Here is a 15308-nt window from a genome sequence, read left to right on the forward strand (position 1 = left end):
TCCCTCTCTCCCTCTTCTCCTTCTCTTTCTTCTCTCTCTCTCTCTCCCTTTTCCTCTCTCTGGTCTGCTGGCAATTAAGCCATTCAGTTTTTGTTTCTTTGAGATGATATTGTTTCATCATTCTTTTCTTTTAAAAAATTGTTTTTGTGCTGGTCATGGGGCTTGAACTCAGGGCCTGGGCATGGTCCCTGAGCTTTTTTGTTCAAGGCTCTACCACTTGAGCCACAGTGCCACAGTGCCACTTTCAGCTTCTTTAGTGCTTAATTGGAGATAAGCCTCTCCTGGACTTTCCTGCTTAGGCTGGCTTCTAACCACAATCCTTAGATCTCAGCCACCTGAATAGCTAAGATTACAGGTGGAAGCCACTGGCACCTAACTCACCATTATTTTTGTATTGGAATTTTAACTTTCATTTTTATATATGCTTTGACAAATGTATATAGTCATATAACCACAACAATCAAGATTTAGAATATGTCATTACTCTAGCACATCACCCTCTTAGACATACAGTTCTAAGTAACTTTTTTTCTGTGGTGTTTTTAGAGACACCACCCTATTATCTTCTGGATTCTTTCGTTTTCATTAAGAAGCCATTGGAGATTTAATACTGACCCTTAAATGTAGGGTGTTTTCTTTTGTGGATGCTTTAAGATTTTTCTCCTTGTGCTTGATTTTTGGCAATTGGACTAATGTATCTAGATGTGAATTTTTTTAATAATAAAATTGTGTTTTTGTTTGCTTTCTCAAGAACATGAACTTCTGATTGGTTTAGGCCTTTTTGTTCAGTCTGTGCCAAGATCAACAGATGTCCCTAAAAATATAATCATTTATATTCTCTCATCTCCAAGAGATGCTTCCTTCTGGAATTTTTTCACAGCCCTTCTTTCTCCAGTTTTCTGATTTCTTGTAGAATGTAATTTTGTTTTGTATTGTTTTGTTTTTGTCAGCCATGGGGCCTGAACTCTGGGCCTGGGCGCTGTCCCTCAGCTCTTCAGCTCAAGGCTAGCACTCTACCACTTGAGCCACAGACCCACCTCCGTTTTTTCTGCTTATGTGGTGCTGAGGAATTGAACCTAGGGGCTCAAGCATGCAAGGCAAGCACTCTACCACTGAGCCACCTTCCCAGCCCCTAGAATGTAATTTTTAATAATTTATTTGACTCTCCCAGTGTTATACTAGAGACTTTAACCTACCATAATCTATTTTATACTAACCAGAAGAGCAAATCTAAAACTTCTTCCTTTAATCTCTATTAAGGGTAGGGGGCAGATTTTGAATGAAATAGTAATATTGAACAAATCACAGAAATTCAGTATTGGGGTTTTATTCATCCATTGATGTGATACAAAAAATTTCTATAGACTAGCTGGCTTGGCACACATCTGTTATCCCAGCACTTGAGAGACTGAAGCAGGAGGATGTTGACTATGAAACTAGCCAGGCTATATAAGAGATCCTGTCTTTAAAATAGCAACAGCAACAAAAAGTAGATGTTGATAGACTATCCTCAAGTCATCATTCAGCTTTGAATACTATCAAGTAAAGTTTGTCATACTTTCTAGGATTCAATCTAGAAAACTATCTGTTGTAATAGTTTCCCTTATTCTAAGACTCTCCATAAAGTAAAAGCAAAATCTGTTCCTCTACAATTTTGTGGTGCTATAACGATAGAAGATCTGTGTCTTCACAGATTAACCATTTCCTGAATGTGTCTGTATCATGAGTCTGTCTTCCTCTGTGCCTGTCACTTCGTCTTTATTCTATGCTATGTTTCTGCCAACCCATACCAATCATGTACTGTTAAGCCAGAAAATAAATAATCTATTACTTTACAATTCATAGATTTCTTTTCCCAGTGTAGAAATAAAAGTAAATAAGCATCAAATCAGGAGCACTTTTATATTCAATCTGCCTGAGCTACAACCATGTAATAACTTCTATTCACAGCCTAGAAGAAATGGATTCTTTCTGCCTCAATGACACTGGCTCCACCATAGAGAACAAGGCTATGGAGGGAATCATCTCACCAATGACCACTCAACTTTGCCACCTGCTCATCTCAATGGAGAGGAAAGTTATACACAATGATGTATTTGCCTCTTTGGAGATGATGGCAGCTGAACTGACAAATGCTAGTGAAGAGTTTGTGCAAGTTGCCCACAGGTAATTCTTTCAAAGAGCCTAAGCCCACTTTCTGAAAAATTGGCAACAGAAGGAACATGTAACTCAAGTTTCATGGTTGTCTTAAATGCCTTTGGAAAGAAGTCACATGGGAAAACCCAAATTGATAAAATATAAAACAAATCATTTAAATGACTTAAAGTACAATTTAAGAAATAGTTCTTACTGGAAACATTTGCTTAGAAACAAAACTTAAATTATTAAAATGTATTCAATCTTCTTAATACTCAATTTTGTGTGTGTGTATGTGTGTGTGTGTGTGCCAGTTCTGGGGCTTGAATGCAGGGCCTGGGCACTGTTCTTGAGCTTTTTTGCTCTAGTTAGTACTCTATCATCTGAGCCATTTCTGGATTTTTTTTGTGCTTAATTGGAGATAAGAAACTCACAATAATTATTAGAAACAAGAGTCTCGCTGCCTAAGATGGCTTTGAAGAACAATTCTCAGATCTCAACCTACTGAGTAGCTGGGATTACAGGTATGAGCTGCCTGGCCAATTCTTTTATCAAAGAAATGAAAATTAAAAGGATACCATAGTTGACTTAACATCTTGGCAAAAATGAAGAAGAATGATAATATAAAGTGTTGTTGGGTTGGGGATGTGGCTTAGTGGTAGAGTGCTTGCCTAGCATGCATCAAGCCTTGGGTTCGATTCCTCTGTACCACATAAACAGAAAAAGCCAGAAGTGTCACTGTGGCTCAAGTGATAGGGTGATAGCTTTGCAAAGAAGCTCAGGGACAGTACCCAGGCCCTGAGTTCAAGCCCCAGGACTGGCAAAGCAAAAAAAAAAAAAAAAAAACTTTAAAAAAAAAAGTGTTGTCACGCCAGGCACTGGTGGCTCACACCTGTAATCCTAGCTACTCAGGTGGCTAAGATCTGAGGATTGCAGTTCAAAGCCCGCCCAGGCAGGAAAGTCCATGAGACTCTTATTTCCAATTAACCACCAGAAAACTGGAAGTGTCATTATGGGTCAAGTGGTAGAGCATTCACCTTGAGCTGAAGAGCTCAGGACAATGCCTAGGCCCAGAGTTCAAGACCCATGACCACCACCACCAACAACAAAAAGTGTTGTCAGACATGGGTCATCTTTATACATTGATAAAATTTTATTTGATGGCACTTTAAACTTCTGAAAAAAGTAGAAAATGACTTAATTTCCTAGTAAACTACAACACAAGCCTGTGGTGAAATGAAAAACTGAATGTGAATGCTTAAAAGGTTATAGGTGATCATCTGCTGATTAAGAAATAGGTTTACAGTATTGTGTTACATGGGCAAATGAAATGCCAACACGTCAATGCTTATATAGAGCTAGAAATTATGCTGACAGACATGCAACAGATTTTAACAGTAGTTACCACGTTCTTTCCTTCCCTTCTATTCCTATCCTCAGGTCTTTTCAAAGTTTATCATTACACATTAAATATGTAATTAGAAAACATGTAATTTTAAAATAAATAATCCTAGCTATTCAGGAGACTAAGAGTTGAGGATCACCCTTTGAAGCCAGCTTGAGAAGAAAGGTCTGCATGACTCCATTTACAATTAGCCAACAAAAAGTCAGATTGCAGGTATGGCTCAAGTGGTAGAGCTCTAGCCATAATATAAGGTTCCAAGTTCAAGCTCCAGTACTGGCAGAAAAAAAGTAAATAAAATAGGAATTAAAAAACATAGTTAGGCTTCTAGGGAATTAATGTTGATACTAACTCATAATGAGGAATCAGCAATGTAGCAGGATATAAAAAAACCTTTAGAAATTAACATCTTCACTGGTATAAAAACAGTTAAATTGCAAGAAAGAAAAGAACATCTTAGGGATAAATTGAATGAACTACAAAATATATGTGAGGAACTCATCAATACACTGCTAAGAATATTATAAAAGTAAAATAAAAGACCCAGAGTAAATGTTCTTATAGACCTCAATATCTTAAAAATATAAATTCTATCAATTAAATGCAATACTATAAGTATGACATGAACTTTTTTAAAATGTAGGTTGCAAAACTGATACTAAAGTTCATATGAAAAAAATCCAACATTCAAGAATTACTAGGAAAACCTTGAGATTAAAAAAAGTATAGGTGGACTAGCTTTCAGATATCAAAACTCAATATTCAGACAAGCATGGTAAGGTATACCTGCCATCCCAGCAGAGGAAGTATGAGGCCATCCTACACTACATACAAACTCTGAGTCTATCTGAGCTACACAGAATTAATGTTGCAAAGACTGGAGATGTAGTATAGAAAAGTCCCTATATACCCTGCATAATGAAGTTAGTGTCACATGAAGAGACAGTAATAAGAGTCAAACCAGAATTGCAACTTCAGTTCAGGCAATGTTAGAGCCTATCTGAAACAAAACAAAACAAACACCAAATTACACACACACACACACACACACACACACACACACACACACACACAGAGGTAGAGGTAGAATGGCCAGTAGAACAGGCAGGGTGAACTTAACAAAATCTTCCAGTGGAATAAGAAACCCTAGAGTAATACATACAATGTCAAATGGTTAACCAGCTTACAAGTGCATTGTGTGTGTGTGTGTGTGTGTGTGTGTGTGTGTGTGTGTGTGTGTAGGTAGGAGGTTTGTGGTTTAAGGTCACTCCTAAGCAAAGAACATGAAAATCTATGAAAAATAATAACAGAAGTGAATAAGGTTGAGAGTATGTCTGGCTCTGAGTTCAAACCCTAATGCCCTTAAATAAAAGGAATTGAGAATGAAGAAGAGCCTTATAACTGATCTGAATACAATGTTATTTGAAAAACCAAAGTGTATCCAGATTATACAGGCTCTGTGGTAGCTGCTGTGATGACTACCAGGATTTCATTTGGAAACAAAAGGAAGTTCTGTCAGCCCTGTTGTGATGTCAGTCTCTTGTGTAGTCTGCTATAGCTGTAGAGAACTGTCTCTGGGCACAATAGCTCACCCCTGTAATCCTAGTTATTTAGGAGATGGAAATTAGGAGGATCTCAGTTTGAGGCCAGTTTGGCCAAAAAAATTTAAGACACCCTATTTCAACCAATAAAAGAGCTGGATATGATAGTATGCACCTTTCATCCATGCTACACAGAAAGCATAAATAGTTACATCATGAACTAAATCAGAGGCAAAGAATGAGACCCTAGTTGAAAACTAATGAAAGGAAAAATATCTGGGACTGGGACTCCAGTGGTAGAGCACCTGACTAGCAAGTGCTAGGCCCTAAGTTCAAAGAAAAAGGAACTATCAGATAAATTCATGCTTACATATCTTTTTGCCTATATCAATGTTTAGGTATGCACACATACCTTGCTCTGTCTAATGGAAAGACCCTAAAACAATGATCTTTCAATAGAGATGCTCAGACCTATCACCCAGGTCTTAGTCTCTAAGTACCATTTGACACTAAAAAGGGTCTTGGCTCTTTGAAGAAATGGCTTATTATAGAATGTGGTTAGATAAATAATAGATGAACCTGGATGCCAGGTGCTAGTGGCTTACACCTGTAATCTTAGCTACTTGGGAGACTGATACCTGAGGATCAAAGTTCAAAGCCAGCCCAGGCAGAAAAGTCTATGAGACTCTTATTTCCAACTGAGCCACGAGTGGAACTGTGGCTCAAGTGACAGAGTACTAGCCTTGAGAATTAAAGCTTAGGGACAGCGCCGAGGCCAAGTTCCAGACCCAGGACTGACACAAAAACAAAAATATAAAACTCATGAACCAAGAATAGTTTGTTTACAAAAAAGTAGGTGATAAAACAGTGGTACAAGTGAAACAAAGAAGCCAATTTGAGTAGGGCAAATTGGTACAAATATGACTCACTGTGGGATCATTTGAGCATTAAAATGAAGATTATGATAACAGATCATAAACCATTGAATAAAATAAGAACTATGGAGGCCATGCTGATAATAAACAAGAGAGGAATGAATTCTAGAAGTAGAGAAGGAATCATAGAGTTGATTACCATTTGGAAACTACCATAATAACCATTCCACATAAGACTCATCAATAGATGCTAAATTAGTGGGCAAAAGTTTAGTGAAGACCTGTAGTCTCAGCTACTTAAGGGGTAGAGGTTGGGAGAGCTGCAATCCAAATCAGCCAGGGCTGATCTCAGTCTACAAGGTGGGAGAGGTGTAATCATAGCTATGTAGGAAGCCATAGATAGGAAGATTATGGTTGGAGATTGGCCCCAGGCAAAACCATGCAACTTTACCTGAAAAATAAATAATGTAAAAGAACAAAAAGGGCTGAAGAGGCTAGGTGCCTGTAGTGTCTCATGTTTGTAATCCCAGCTACTCAGGAGATCTGAGGACCGAAGTTCAAAGCCAGCTTGGGCAGGAAAGTCCATGGGACTCTTATCTCCAATTAACCACCAAAAGCCAGACACAGAGCTGTGAAGCTCAAATAGTAGAGCTCTAGCCTTGAGTACAAAAGCACAAGGACAGCGCCCAGGCCCTGAGTTCAAGCCCGAGGACCAGCATAAAAAGGGTTGGGCACATGGTTCAAGTGGTAGAATGCCTTCCTAAAAAGCACAAGGCCCTGAGTTCAAAAACTAGTGCAGTATGGGGCTGGGAAGGTGGCTCAGTGGTAGAGCACTTGCCTTGCATGCATGAGGCCCTGGGTTCAATTCCTCAGCACCACATAAGCAAAAAAGAAAAAAGCTGGAAGTGGTGCTGTGGCTCAAGTGGTAGAGTGCTAGCCTTGAGCTGAAGAGCTGAGGGACAGCACCCAGGCCCAGAGTTCAGGCCCCATGACCGGACCCCCCGTCCTCCCCCCAAAAAAACTAGTGCAGCAAAAAACAAAAGTAAAAAAATAAACAAATCCCAAACAACAAAAACAACTCCCTCCACATAATGAAGAATAGTACATCTTTAAATAATATATATTTTAATAGTAGTATATCTATAAATAGTGCTTTTACAGAGCAGAGAACTGACACATATTGCCTTCCCCAAGAGATCGAAGTTAGCATTGTTATTATTAGGCGTCTGCAGACATACTGCACTAGGAAGGACACAATGTCATTTGTAGAGAATCATTTCCTAAAGTGTGAAGCCTGAGACTATTAATAACACATCACCAAAATTCACATCTAAAGACGTCCTACAAATGACTGGCTTGTATGCCATCATCAAATACTCAAGGTCAAGAAAGACACAGAGTCTCTGGAACTGCTCCAGTTTGGGGGATAAAATCACTTGCATTTATTTCCTATCACCGCTGGAACACATCATCATCACATGTTTAGTGACCTAAACCACACAAACTTCCTACTTGAAGTTTCAGAGGGTAGAAGTTGGTTGGTTTGGCCAGTTCCTCAGCTGCAGATCTCAGGCTAAATGTCACCCTGCTGGGCTTTGATCAAGAAGCTCTGCCAAGGAGTCATAAAGATGGTTGGATGAATCCAATTCTTTGTGATCATAGGACTGAGATCCTGATGTCATGCTAGATGTCATCTGAACCTGGTCTTTCCTCTTCAAGGCTGACTCCAATCCCTATGACACCCCCAACCCAAAATGAGAGGTCAAGTTCCTCTGCCATCTTCCAAATCTCTCTCACCCCTCCTTCCTCCCTCCTCTGCTACTCTGAAGGGATCATGCTATTATACTGGACCTCTCTGAATAGTCTAGGCTATTTTCCCTGTCAGCTGTTCAGTGACTTTAATCACACCTGCCAAGTCTCTGCACAGTAGTTCCTAGATTAATTTTGTTTGCCTAACTAGGATACGAGAATCTTAGTGATAAAGCAGAGGGTTGTTTTTAGAATTCTGCCTAGCGTAACATTTGACTGTTGAATGTAATACTTGCAGACTGGGGGCAATTAAAAAAAACTTGAATATTGATTTTTGGATAACAGTATTACATAATTGTTTAATTTCCTGATTTTGAGGATGACTCGGTGGGTATGCAAATGAATCATTTTTGAGATAAAGAGGCATCTTTATTGAACTATCTGCACAGAGAGGAGGAGGGAAATAATAAAGCAAATACGACAAAGCAATGACAACTGGTGAATATGATTAAAGAATGTGTCTGAGTATACTGTACTATTTTTGCAACTTTTATAAGTTTGAAATCATATAAGCACTTAAAAATTACAAAAATATTGCTGAAAAAAATACTCATGCTTAAAACTTAAGCAAATGATAAGCTGTGCATGAGTTGCCTCATTTCTGTAACCCTAGCTACTTAGAAAGGCAGAGATTGAGACATCAAGGTTCAATGCCAGTTTAAATAAAACCTCGAGATCCCCCCTCCATCTCCACCAATAAAAAACAAAAACAAAAAAATTAGACACTGTGGCACCTCCCTATCACCCCAGCTATATGGGAAGTGCAAATTGGATTGTGATCCAGACTAGCTGGACATAAACTTAAGACTCTATCTCAAAAATAATAACAAGCAAGCCATTTGCCAGGAGATTGCATCTACAATCTTAGCTACTAAGGAGGATCCTGGAGGATCGTGGCTTAAAGCCAGACTAAGCAGACCAAGAGACTCCATCTCCAATTAACCAGAAAAATGCTGGATTTGAGGCATGGATCAAGTGATAGAGCAGTAGCCATGAGCAAGAAAGCTGAATGAGAATGAGAAGCCCTGAGTTCAAACTCTTGTATCAGCCATTTTTAGGTTATATATGTTTTACCACAATAAAGTAAAGCTATGGAACCAAGGTAAGGACTGTATGTGGTATGACCTCAATTAAATAAAAAGAAAAAATATGGAAAGGAAAATTCCAAACTATTTATTATGACTTATTTAGAAGTGTTGGTACTCATTTAGCACTTTTTTCCTATGTTTTAAGTTTCCCGATACAGTGGTTTTGTGTGTGTGTGTGTGTGTGTGTGTGTGTGTGTTTAGTTAGAGGTAAGAGTTTCACAGACTTTCCTGCCCAAGCTGGCATTGAACTTCAGTCCTCAGATCTCAGCCTCCTGAGTAGCTAGAATTACAAGCATGAGATATTGGTGCCTTGCTCCTGGGGCTTGAACTCTGGGCCTGGGTGGGTGTCCTTGAGCTCCTTTTGCTCAAGGATAACACTGTACTACTTTAACCGCAGCACCACTTCTGGCTTTTTCTGTGGTTAATTGGAGGTAAGAGTCTCATGAACTTTCCTGCCCGTGCTGGCTTTGAACTGTGATCCTTAGATCTGAGCCTCCTGAGTAGCTAGAATTACAGGCAGGAGCCTCTAGAGCCTGGCTTCACAGTGTTTTTTGTGAGTACAAAACCTGGCACATTAAAATTTGAGAGAGGTTGAACATCACTTTTGCCTATTTCAATAACTTCCCAGGCTGCATTGTCTCTTCCTGGCAAGATAAATTATTTATATAGACATTAGCTGAGGGCAGGCCATGGGAAATGGGCGAGCCCCCATCACAGCAACACTGCAAATAATTCATGCTGGTGCTTAGGTTTGTTTGGCATCACTGGCTTTTGGAGCAGCTCCATGAGCTATTCTCAGGAGGGACTAAAGGAAGCCATCAGTGCTAGCCTGGTGGGGGCAAGCTTGAAGGTTCTGGCCTCCTTGTCTGTGAGTAAGCTCTCTACAGGTCACAGAACCTGCCACATCAGCTATCTTGGAACTTTCCAGCAGGGTGAGGCTTAGGCAGGACTGGATGACAAAAAGCCATGTGTCTTTCTTTGCTTAAAACTATGTGTGGATACTGGACCTGAAATACAAGCATATGTAACTGCATGCAGGATCATATATATTATATATAAATATATATTTATATCATGTGATATATGTAAATATATATCACATATAATGTATAATGCATATATGATATATAATAGATACACAAATATATAATATAAAATACACATATACATGCATCACATACATATATACATATATATAGGTACATATATATGTATATAAGTTATGGGACTGTTGGTTGTTAGAAGGGATGGGAAAACTGAAAGATAAATAATTCCAAACTGTATTACATCTGTGAATAAAGATAGCAGAATGAAACTCGCTGAAAGCTGTTGAAGAATGGAGTGGGGGTGGGGAAAGTTAATACGATTAAAATATTGTATATGCATGTGTGAGATGCTATCACAAAATCCCTTTGAACGATGAACATATACTAAAACCATGATAGAAATGTCCAACTTCCTGTGAGGTGTGGGAACTAGTGGGAGAGGGGTGAGCAGAAGTGTGAAGGAGGATGAATATGGCTGAAATTCTTTATGTACGTTTGTGAAAACGGAACTGTGAAGCATATGGTTTGGGAAGGGCAGGAAGATGAGGGAGAGTGATGGAATGGTGAGTTTAATCAAGGTACATTGTTTGTATATAGATGTTCCTAGATATGTCCAGATAAATTCCCCTTATACAATTAATTGATGCAAGTAAAAATGTGAAAAAACATACAATCTGATGAAAATATGAATGAGCTAAAGGAAGAAAAATGATAAGTTTACAGACAAGAGATAACTATCCTGAGCATTTTGCTTTATATTTATTCCAGATATTTTTCTAGTCTCATTTTCCTTTTTACTTCCTTTCCCCATTTTTCCTTCCTCATATATTTCTCCTTTCTCAAAAGCATATGCCAAACATTTGTAGGGGTTGGATTCATACTTGCAAGCCTAGCTACTCAAGTGATTGATATCTGGAGGATTGAGGTTCAAAACCACCTTGGATAGAAAGGTCTATGAGACTCCCCCTCAAATTAACCAGCAAAAAGATGGGCTGGAGGTAGCAGTGAGCAAGTGCAAGGCTCCTGAGTTCAAGCCCTGGTCCTGGCAAGGTATATCTATCACCAGGTATGTGCACACACGCATGTGTAGATGTGCTATATGTACATATATGACAGGCCACTGCACTTTACTACCAGCCCCAGAAGGGCCCTAGGGTCAATGTGAACAGGGCCTGGGGCTAAGTCCAGCCAGCATGAGAAAACTAAGAAGCTGGGATTTCATGTATCTTTCCCCCTTCACTTCTAACTTCAGCCTCTCCCAACCACTTAGAACCTGACACTTGGTAGGCAGGCACCCTACCACTTGAGCCAATCCATCAGGCCCTTTTTTGCTCTGGTTATTTCTGAAACATGTCTCACGTCTTCTCCTACTCCCTGGTCTGTTGTCAGTTCCCTGGCATGGGAAGACCTTTCCCACCCTAGGTAAGGAATTAGACCTGCAGCTTCCCAGCCTTAAATGCTCTTGCCTGGGTGTATCTCTGAAAAGGTACAATAAGCTCACATCTGCAGCATTCTCTCTCTCTTCTGACCTCTCTGACATGTCAAATATATAAAAATTACATGTAAACAAGCACTGGTGGCTCAAGCCTGTAATCCTAGCTACTCAGTGTAAGGTCTGCCCTGGAAAGACAGGGCAGACCCCTCCCTCCTCTTGGCTAAGTCTCTGCCCAATACCTGCGTCACCTAGATAGCTGGCACACCTGGAAGCAGTCACCTCCCCCTCCTCCAAGGTAACATCTTGGGCTGCCTCTGGTCCCATCATCCATGGGAGGGTCCCAGGCTCTGAGGTCACATCTGCATCCAGTGTGGGCACACCTTTGTCCCACCATGCCACACCTGGCTGCACCTTCTCCCTACTTAAACCCAGGCAGGATGTCAGCCCACCCATTTCGTCCATGGGGACAACTATGCACTTATTTATTTATTTATTTATGGTGGGGGCAGCAGTTTGGTAATAATAAAATTTCTCTCTCCTGCTTAAATACCTCATGGTGTTCTCATTTATCAGCTACCTACTTTAATTTACCATACACTCAGGAGATTGAGATCTGAGGATCATGATTCAAAGTCAGCCAGGGTAGAAAAGTCCATGAGACAATTTATTTATTTATTGTCAGTGCTGGGGCTTGAACTCAGGGCCTGGGCACTGTCTCTTTTTGCTCAAGACTAGCACTCTACCACTTGAGCCACAGCACGACTTCTGGCTTTTTCTGTTTATGTGGTACTGAGGAATCAAATCCAGGGCTCCATGCATGCTAGGCAAGCACTCTACCACTAAGCCACATTCCCAGTCCTGTGAGACGCTTATTTCCAGTTAACCACCAGAAAATTGGAAGAGGTGTTGTGGTTCAAAGTGATAGAGTGCTAGCCTTGAGGGAAAAAGTTCAGGGATGGTACCCAGGTCCTGAGTTCAAGCCCGACAGACAAAAATAACAGTAAGAATAAATAATTTAAAAATTAAAATATTGGGGAAATGCTAACAAATCACAGATATAAGACACCTGAACATAAAAGCAGATGAAGAAGAGAGGACTTTTTTCAATACTATGTGCCTGGTAGAGACATTTATGACCAAAAGCACAATCCTATATTATTTAGTTTTTTTTTTTTTTCTGGTTGTAGGGCCTGAACTCTGGGCCTGGGTGCTGTCCCTGAGCTCTTCAGCTCAAAACTAGCACTCTATCACTTGAGCCACAGCGCCACTTCTGGCTTTTTCTGCTTATGTGGTGCTGAGGAATCCAACCCAAGGCCTCATGCATTCAAGGCAAGCGCTCTACCACTGAGCCACCTTCCCAGCCCTAGTTTTTGTTTTGAGTCAATGTCTTGTTTATGTAGCTCAGGCTGGCCTCAAGCTCATTGCCCTCCACTTCAGCCTTCAAGTGCTGGAATTATAACAAGTATGTGCCACCATGCCTTGCTCTATATCTCTATTTTAATGACTGTTTAGCTCTTTTACTCCTTTGTGTCATGATTTCCTTATAAATATGCTTCTTTTGACAGTATTGAATATTATTAATGCAATGTGTCTCTCCAGGCTGGCAGGAGACTCTGACCAGTGGCTCAGAGAGGAAATGAAGCCAGTGGCTGAATCTCTGATCCTGTCTGGGAGGAACATCACACTGGTGGCTCAGAGGCTCCATCTGCAACCAGAAAGTCAGTGCCATCGGGAAGAGCTAGTGGCCACAGCCCAGCAAATTCTAGTGGGCACCACCAAGGTGAGGTTTTGTCAGAGCTGCAGGCTGGTCATTGCTGGGGGCATGGTTGGGCATATATTTGCCCCAGAAAACAAAACCTGCCAAATTTCCAGGCATAGAGTTTATTACCAATTTTATCAGCTATAAAGATGGAAGCTGCCAGAGGGAGCTGGATAGACATACTGACTAAGGATTTATGATCTTAAACTCACACTGGGCCTCCTCATCCCCCACACTTAGCCACCAACTTCTCATAAAAATGTTGCCAAATGGGTCACTTTCCACCCTGTTTGTAACCAAGAATCATGGAAAAAGCCTACTGAAGTCTGCAGGTCAGCCTGTTTGGCAAAGGAGAATCCTGAATGTAAACTTTGCTTTGGGGGTCTTGAGGAGCATGGAGAAATTCCTCAGCCTGCCCTTATAAAATGTGTGTGTGTGTGTGCGTGTGTGTGTGTGTGGGTGTGGGTGTGTGTACTGGGATTTGAATCAAGGCCTTGTGCTCAAGGCGAGCACTCTACCACTTGAGCCATACCTCTACTTCCAGCTTTTTGCTAATTAATTGGAGATAAAGTCTCAGGTTTGTCTGCTGGAGTAGATTCTAATCTGGATCCTCAGATCTCAATCTCCTAAGTAACTATAATTACAGGTGTAAGCCACTGGCTTCCCAGCAGGCCTAACTTTTAATTGGAACATTGATCATTGTTAAAATATGCTTAAATATGATCATACATTATTCATTTGAATTTTAGTGATCTAGGTTATTGGGGAGGAAGATGTACTTCAACGGGCCATTTTAAAGGAGGGACAAAACCAGAGGGCCTTGGGCACCTGCTGATGCCCTGAGGAAGGGTGTGGAAGGGCAAGCTCTTGGTATGGATACTGGCTCAGTGCAAAGGGATGGATAGGGCTGTCTGGGAGTAGTGGGGTCATGCTAAAGAAGATATCTTAGGGGTGCTTTGTGGAGAGGCAATCCCATCTCCATCATTATCCAAATAGTATGTATCCCTACCTTATGCTGTTCAGCAGTGGCTCTTTCCTGTAATCCTGAGGTGTATTACTCTGGAGGCTGAGATCTGAGGATCACAGTTCAAAGCCAGCCCAGGCAGGAAAGTCCATGATACTCATCTCCAATTAACCACCCAAAAGCCAGACAGAAGTAGAGATGTGGCCCAGTAGAACACTAGCCTTGAGCACAAAAGCTCAGGATCAGCACCCAGGCCCTGAGTTCAAGCCCCAGGAACACACACACACACACACACACACACACACACACACACACACACACACACACACACACACACACACACACACACACCTCTCTCTAGGTTAGACTCCACATTATTTATGGCTCAAATTTAAGACGCTTTCCATTCTCGGTTACACCTAGTCTAGCCAAAGATAAACACCACCACTCCTGTGGGACTTCACCCCCCATCCCACCCCGGGATTCTATATTTTTCAGTTTGGGGAAGTGTGGGAGACATTTATTTGAAAAACTAGGAGTCAGAGTCGTGATTGACTGTTCGATCGCTCTAAAAATGTGCAGTCGCCATCAAGCCTCTCTCCCTTGTTACTGCCCGAACAGATCCTGCTCCTGGAAAACGCGGCGATGGCCAGGAAAACTGTGCGAGCGGCGGGTTGGTGCCTGGCCTGCCTGGACGCGCTGGAGGCGGCTGAGGACGCCAGCTCTCTGCGCAGCTCCCTCACCGACCTGGCCGAGGCCCTGCAGCGCCTGGGCCGCCTGAGTGCGCGCGGGCGCGGGCGGGAGGAGCAGCTGGGCCGCGCCGGGCGCCGGCTCCGGGGCTGCGTCCCGGCCCTGCTCGCGGCCGCCCGGGGCCACGTGCGGCACCCGCGCGACCCGCAGCTGGCGGAGTCCCGGCGCCACGTCTTCGCTCAGGCCAGGAAAATCCTCGCCGACCTCCTGGAGGGACTGGAGCCCGGCACGGAGACCCGAGAGTTCCGCACTCAGGACCGGGCGTTCAGCCGGCGCCTGGGGCAGCTGCGGGAGCTGCTGGCGGTGTCCGCGCCGGAGCGCCTGCGCGGGGGCCTCCTGGACGCGCTGCCGGCCGGGGTGCCGGGACATGGCTTGCGACTGGCTGCCTGCTCCGCGCTGCCGGAGAGGCTGAGCCTGGTGGCCCGCTGCAGCCAGCCGCTGGAGCTGGGGAGCGCCAGCGACCGGCGCCTGGCTGCTATTGACGGGGCACAGGGAACAATCCT

The 15308-nt window shown here is 42.2% G+C and overlaps 1 protein-coding gene across 1 annotated transcript in view; it reads left to right on the forward strand.

Annotated features, from left to right (window-relative positions):
* The first annotated feature begins 1960 nt into the window (after positions 1–1960).
* LOC122121208 overlaps positions 1961–15308 on the forward strand; it is a 33929-nt gene continuing 20581 nt past the window's right edge. Inside the window, exons 1-3 of the mRNA XM_042695349.1 lie at positions 1961–2166; positions 12932–13112; positions 14677–15279. Coding sequence (XP_042551283.1) covers positions 1961–2166; positions 12932–13112; positions 14677–15279 — 990 coding nt within the window. The remainder of the gene's footprint in view (positions 2167–12931; positions 13113–14676; positions 15280–15308) is intronic.

Source organism: Dipodomys spectabilis, unplaced genomic scaffold, assembly GCF_019054845.1.
Source record: "Dipodomys spectabilis isolate Male_0828 unplaced genomic scaffold, ASM1905484v1 ptg000187l, whole genome shotgun sequence".
Classification (NCBI taxonomy): Eukaryota; Metazoa; Chordata; class Mammalia; order Rodentia; family Heteromyidae; genus Dipodomys; species Dipodomys spectabilis.